General features: G+C 31.1%; 1 protein-coding gene across 1 annotated transcript; it reads left to right on the top strand.

The window, feature by feature from the left end:
- The first annotated feature begins 3,820 nt into the window (after positions 1–3,820).
- On the top strand, positions 3,821–5,405 carry LOC149499184 (gibberellin 20 oxidase 1-like). The gene is made up of 3 exons (XM_089717353.1): positions 3,821–4,431; positions 4,521–4,842; positions 4,918–5,405. The coding sequence occupies exons 1-3, from the start codon at positions 3,893–3,895 to the stop codon at positions 5,179–5,181; spliced, it is 1,125 nt and encodes a 374-aa protein (XP_089573479.1). The 5' UTR covers positions 3,821–3,892; the 3' UTR covers positions 5,182–5,405.
- The last annotated feature ends 1,468 nt before the right edge of the window (positions 5,406–6,873 follow it).

Raw genomic sequence — 6,873 nt, forward strand, 5'->3', positions numbered from 1 at the left:
TCGTTTTATGTAAGAGAATAAATTAAAATCCTTTAGATCTTCAAAGAGAATTTTCGGAAAAGAAAGCATACGATTTATTACCAAAATCGTTAGAGACATAATCTCTTTAATTTTAGGTAATTGAATCATTTTGATTTTTAAAGAATATTTTCGAAAACGAATTTTTGACAAAAGAATTTATTTTTGAAGAATCTAATTTCCGAAAAATATTTTTGATGAGAGAAAGATTAGTTTGTGTGCTTATAGATGAATTTTCTCCCTATCCTACAAAGTATCCTAAATGCCTAACCACTAGGGTCTTCGGATATCTTCACACACAATGTAAGACTTGCCTTGTTCGTTTTCTTTCCATAAGAATTCTGCATAAAATCATATTAGCACAAATAATATAATTTAAATTTATTCGTTTTGTTTTAATCATCAAAATTCCGAGATTAGAATTTGACCCTTGAGCCAACAAGCAGTAGATGGAAGTGATGAGATCAAGAAAGGACAAAATCAACACCAACAATCTAATATGAATCAGACGACAAAGGGAGAGAATCAACAAAATCATGGAAATGCAAAGATAGACAATAAAATGATTGATTTGAATATGAAGCCCCTTCGATTTCATGAACAAGCTCCGAAGGATCAAGTTAGCTATTTTTAATGATTAAACTAGTTTCTATTTATATTCTCAATATTTTTATTTTGAATCAATGACTTTGCAAAATACACTCAATGAAAACTTCGATTCACACTTATTGTAAAGGTTTATTTGGTATTATCATTGTTAAAGTATTTTATCTAAATATTATTGTAACTCTTGAAACACATAAGTAAATATATATACTCACTCTGTCCTAAAGGATTGTTCTTTTGTTCATAAATATAAATCGTTTTGAGAATATCACGAGTGATTAATCAAGTTTTTAAATTTTAATTTTATTTATATTAAATGCAATACTTATTATAACTTAATAATATTAATAGTCGATATCTTGGTTACTCCTGCCGACACTACGACAGATTAGCAGATACTCCTGTCGACACTACGACACTGGATCGTGTAGAGAACTGACCTCGTAGATTTGATTTCGGACCGTTTTATCTTTCAGTGATTTTTTTCATATTTTGTATAGTACATTACATTTACAATTCCATTCTTACATTGTTACTGTGTTGATCTTGATGATGATGCTTGTGGTTATGATGTACATATATGTCGATTTTTGACAGTGGAAAAAATTGTGATTTTTAATATTATTAAATTATTTTTTTTGCCTATAATTATATTTTGCGACCGAACTGCAACCAAAGTATAATCGAGAATTTGCAACTGATTTGCGACCGAGTTTGATAATTGCGACCGACACTTTTTGCGACCGATTTCTAATTAGCGACCAATTTTGATCGGTCGCTAATTTGCGACCGCTTAGTAATTCGATCGCAAAATAATTTGCGATGAGCACCTTTGCGACCGATTAATGTCCGTCGCAAATCGGTCGCTAATTCCATTTAGCGACCGATTTCTCATAATTTGCGACCAATTGTCTGTCACAATTTTGCGATTTTTTTGTAGTGATATGCATTCGGCCCACACTCAACCTATTTAACATTTTAATTCATTAAAAAAATTTCATTATAATTTTAATTAGTTCTTTTACTAATGAGTTACCTATGCAATTGATTAGGCTACATTAGATCAGAAAAGGCCAAATGCATATATTTGCCCCTAAAGTTTGCGCGATTTACCTTGCGGCATCCTCATGTTTGCAAGGGACCTATCATGACTATACACTTTCATATTTCAGTAATAATCATGTCCCTTGGCAAAATTCATGAAGTAGGAGTCTGATTCATGCAAGATGCAGTCTTCTTACTCATCAAGGAAACCCATCTGAAAGTGACGAAGTCATTTGTTATCCCGAGCAGCATTATAGTGAACCAAGCAAGTAGTGCATTATTCAGGATGAGACTGCTTATCCCAAAGAATAGCCATCGAACTATAATAATCTTGAACTAATTGACCTAGAAATTGACAAAGATGAAGGAGTTCTTGATCAATTTGATATTGTGAACTTTGATCAGTGACAGTGTGAGTGGTTGCCAAAAAATCCTAAACATCCATAGTTAATTGATTTTAAGTGGGGTTGTATTGGTGAGCCAACTCATGATTTTAGCATTATCAGCTTCCCAATCAACAATACAAATGGCATAATCAGTAGCAGTATTTATTGGTTTGATGATACTACCCGAATCATAACCCCAAAGTTTGTGACCTTGCAAGAACCATTGCATTTATTGTTTCCAAGAATGATAATTAGTATCATCTAAAACAAGTTGAATGGGATGAACAATATCATAAGAGGAATAAGACATTTGAGATGGTTGTGGAAGGTGTGAAGGCTTAAAGGAGAAGAGCCGAAGCCTGTAAAAAGAAAAAAAAAATTGCCTAGAAAGGCTTTGATACAAAGTTGAATAAGAACGAATTTGTATTGCATTGCTATGAGATTTACATTATACAACACTCCTTATATAGGTGTACAAGGTATATGAAAAAGGAAAAAAAGAATTATAATCAGATACATTAGGATCAGAATCAGATGCATAATTGAATACACTAGGATCAAATCAGATACACAAGAATCATAATCAGATGTACTAGGATTGGTTCAAATATACTAGGATCACTTAGGATTTTATTCTAACAAATCATATCCATTGTTTTTTCTTTGAATTTAACTAATTAAACAACTAATGTGTTTTTTTTTTCTTTTTTTTTTTGTCATTTTAAGTTAAACAAGTATTTTTACCATACTTTCTAATTTAAACCACCTATAAAACAACTAACATAACAAGTAATAGTTACTACAACCACTAACAACTATTAAAACAACTAATTGCTGAACATGCCATATAGAGATTACTTATTTTAACTAGCTAAATAAAATGTCTAACAACAAAGCTAATAAACCTTCACTAAAAACCGTCTATCACAAAATTGGGGAGCTATACCCCCAGTTCCTCCTTCTCTCTGTCTCTATCCTCGCTTAGGTCCATATTTGTTAACAATAGTTATCAAAGTTAAAATATCACTTCTCACCCTCAACATATTTAACATTTTAATTCACTCAAAAACTTCATATAAATTTAATTAGTTCTTTTGTTAATGAGGTACCTATGTAATGGAATTATACTAAGTTAGATCATAAAATTAGATTCTTTCATTTTAATTTTTCACTCTTATTTCATTTTAATTTATTTTGAAAAGTTTTAATCATTGTACTATCTTTTTGAAAAATTTTGAATATTTTCATCGTTGTACTATCCTTTTTGAGAAATTTTAAATTATTACAATTATAAAGTTTGTTATTTCTTTGTTTGGTATATATATGATTACCCTTCTCATAATATATATTATTTATTTTTTATATGGCAATCACAGGAAAAAATGTTATGTATGTGCATTAGCGGTTGATAAAATCTAATATGGTAGAAAAACACCAAAAATAGAATCAAAGCGTTTTCCTTTGACCTAACCTAACTTACCTAAACTGGATCCATTGGTCCACTTATGAATCAAATCAATGAAATTAATTAAAGATTATTATTGAAATTAGAGTATTTCTAGCTATACACTTAGAAAAAAAAAAATCGGAATATTTATTAGAAAATCTTTAATTTCATGTCCATAGCCCATCTAGGTAAATTTTTTCTATATATAGGTCTACTACCTACATCTTTCTACCATCATCTAATTGGCCAAAGCAAGTCATAATTAGAAGACAGAAAGAGTTCATAGGTGAGACAACATTTTATTTTTATCTTTAATTTTGTTTTTCTCCTGCTAATTCAATTGTCTGTTGATCTTCCTTTACCTAATGAATCTGTAATTTGTAATGCAGTCATGGCAGTACGCTACGTCCAAACCGTGCCTCAACATCATCAGGAAGACGACCAAGATAAACCTTTAGTTTTCGACGCGAAAGTTTTTAGCTACAAATCTAACGTTCCGCAACAGTTTATTTGGCCTGACGATGAAAAGCCAACCCCTAATGCACCAGAACTCCTTGTTCCACAAATCGACCTAGGTGGCTTCCTTTCCGGGGACCCTGTCGCTGCAATGGAGGCTTCTAAGCTTGTGGACGAAGCTTGCAGGAAGCATGGTTTCTTTCTCATCGTTAACCACGGCGTCGATAAAAAACTGATAGAAGATGCCCATCTCTATATGGACAGCTTCTTTGCATTACCCCTCTCTGAAAAACAAAAGGCTCAGAGGAAACTTGGCGAACACTGTGGATATGCCAGCAGCTTCACTGGCAGGTTTTCCTCTAAACTTCCATGGAAAGAAACTCTATCTCTTCGTTACTCGGCAGACAAGAATGAGCCCAATGTTGTTCATCAGTATCTCCATAACACAATGGGCGAAACTTTCTCGGAATTCGGGTATTGCTCACTAACAATCTAAACAATTTTTATAAACAAATAAACATTAATTTCTTTATTCTAATCATAAATAAATTAAATTTCTGCAGGAGGGTGTACCAGGAGTACAGTGAGGTGATGAGCAATCTAGCACTGGAAATCATGGAACTACTTGCAATGAGCCTTGGAGTAAGCAGAAGGCAATTCAGAGAATTTTATGAAGAAAACGATTCTATATTGAGGGTTAATTACTATCCTCAATGCCCAAAACCCGAGCTTGCTTTAGGAACTGGTCCTCATTCCGATCCTACTTCCCTAACCATTCTTCACCAAGATCAAGTAGGCGGTCTTCAAGTATTTGTAGACAATCAATGGCAAAATATCAGCCCGAATTTCCAAGCCTTCGTCGTTAACATTGGCGACACCTTCATGGTACGTAAAAAGTTTATTTCCATCTTTAACTTGATTACAAATATGTTTTCTAACCTTTTACTTCTTGGTTCGAAGGCTTTATCAAATGGGAAATACAAGAGCTGCTTGCATAGAGCAGTGGTGAATAATGAGACACCAAGAAAATCAATTGCTTTCTTTCTGTGTCCTAAGGGTGATAGGGTTGTGAGTCCACCAAGTGAACTTGTAGACGATGACAATCCAAGAACATATCCAGATTTTACTTGGCCCATGCTTCTTGAATTTACACAGAAGCATTACAGATCTGATATGAAGACTCTTGAAGCTTTCAGTAATTGGCTTCCACAACAGAAAAATTAAGTGGGTAATAATAATGTCACTGTTAACCCGGTTTGGGATAAGTTCTTTGTTCAATATATAAGACTTAGGATAATTCCCCTCCTCTTGAGCTAGCTTTTGGAGATGGAATTAGGTCCGGTTTATCTTGTAATAGTCGCAATTAAATAAATTGGAAACAGTTTCGGTATGTATTGGAAGACAAATAGCAAAAACTTCAAGAATAAAATCCCAGTTCGGTGACTATAGCTAGCTTTTTGGTCATAAACAAAAGGCAAGAATAATAACATATGGGCATTCAATAGAAGGTTTGATTTGCTATATTTTTGTATTTTTCTTTCATAATATAAAAAGATAATCCTATCCTAACATTAAAAAAATAAAAAAAAAGGCAAAAAGAATAGAAAGTTTAAAACCTATTAGTATTTAATACTATGAAAACTACTTGGTTACTCTTGAAATATGGGTCATCCTTCCACCAAGCCGATGAATAAATTTTATTTCAAAGATTTTATAGCGTTACGATTTTTTGTCTTTTTTTTCTCTCACGAAATAGTTTGTCATACTCTCATTTGTCTTATGTATATTTATTAAATTGGATGAGTATGCGGGTATGCTTATAAGCCAAATATATATAATAGGAAAATTATTTACCTCCCATACACCAAACTAATAAATAATTACGGTTATGACTATTTTATCCTTTCTTTTCTCAGTGAATTATCAGAATACCCTCATTTTTTTATTTGTTTCTATTTGATTATCATTGAACTGGCTTGATTGTATCATCCCATACACTCGTTATAGATAAGTGTAATCCTAAATGGTAGTCTTATCTCAATTTAGGTGAATTACATAACAAATAAGGAAATACAGTCTGTGATTTTCCTTTTCATCCTAAATGGGTTCTTAGCTATTTAGTTCATGAGTTTTAGTCCAAAATACTATTATATCTCTACTGTTTGACAAAATCACTAATATTTCTCTGAGATTTAGCTCATTAATATTTAATTCTTCCGTCTAAAAAATGTCATTTTTAATCGTTAAATGATGGACCAAATAATAATCAATAATTCCCCTCAAAAAAAATAATACGATATTTTTTTGACAAATAATAATAATAATACGATATTAAATGTAAATAATTAAATAGTCAAATATTATAAAATCTTCCATACAAAAAGAAAGTACTTTTGAAGGAAAAAAATTAAATGATTTAATGATATTAAACCTCAGGAATATTGAATCAGTGATTTGTCAAATAATGGAAATATGATAGAAATTTCCGTCACACTTAAGAGAGTAATTTTTGTAATTTTGAATCAGTTATACTATTACTTTTTGTAATTTTTTTAAATAATTAATCCCTTTAAACAAATTTAAATTTAAATTTTTGAAATTGAAGTTTCGAAGCTCAATAGTTAACATATATTGCTCATCATGTAATTATTTAAGTAGTTACTTTCTCAAAAATATAAAATTGTAGGTTTTATAAAAATTTGAACATTTTAAAAATATTTTTAAATGCAAATCTTTTGTAAGTGATATATCAGGTCTGAAGGCAAGTATAAAACTTTTACACAGATAAAGCACTTAATCTATTATAAAGAAGTTAGAACCTGAATATCAACTCTATTTTGGGTTACTGAAAACAAACAATTTAATTCTGGTTTATAATCTATCAATTAAATATATAATCTATATAATATATAGTGG

The sequence above is a fragment of the Jatropha curcas genome, chromosome 1 (genome assembly GCF_041381405.1).
Source record: "Jatropha curcas cultivar XTBG-Jc1 chromosome 1, XTBG_Jcur_1.0, whole genome shotgun sequence".
Taxonomy (NCBI): Eukaryota; Viridiplantae; Streptophyta; class Magnoliopsida; order Malpighiales; family Euphorbiaceae; genus Jatropha; species Jatropha curcas.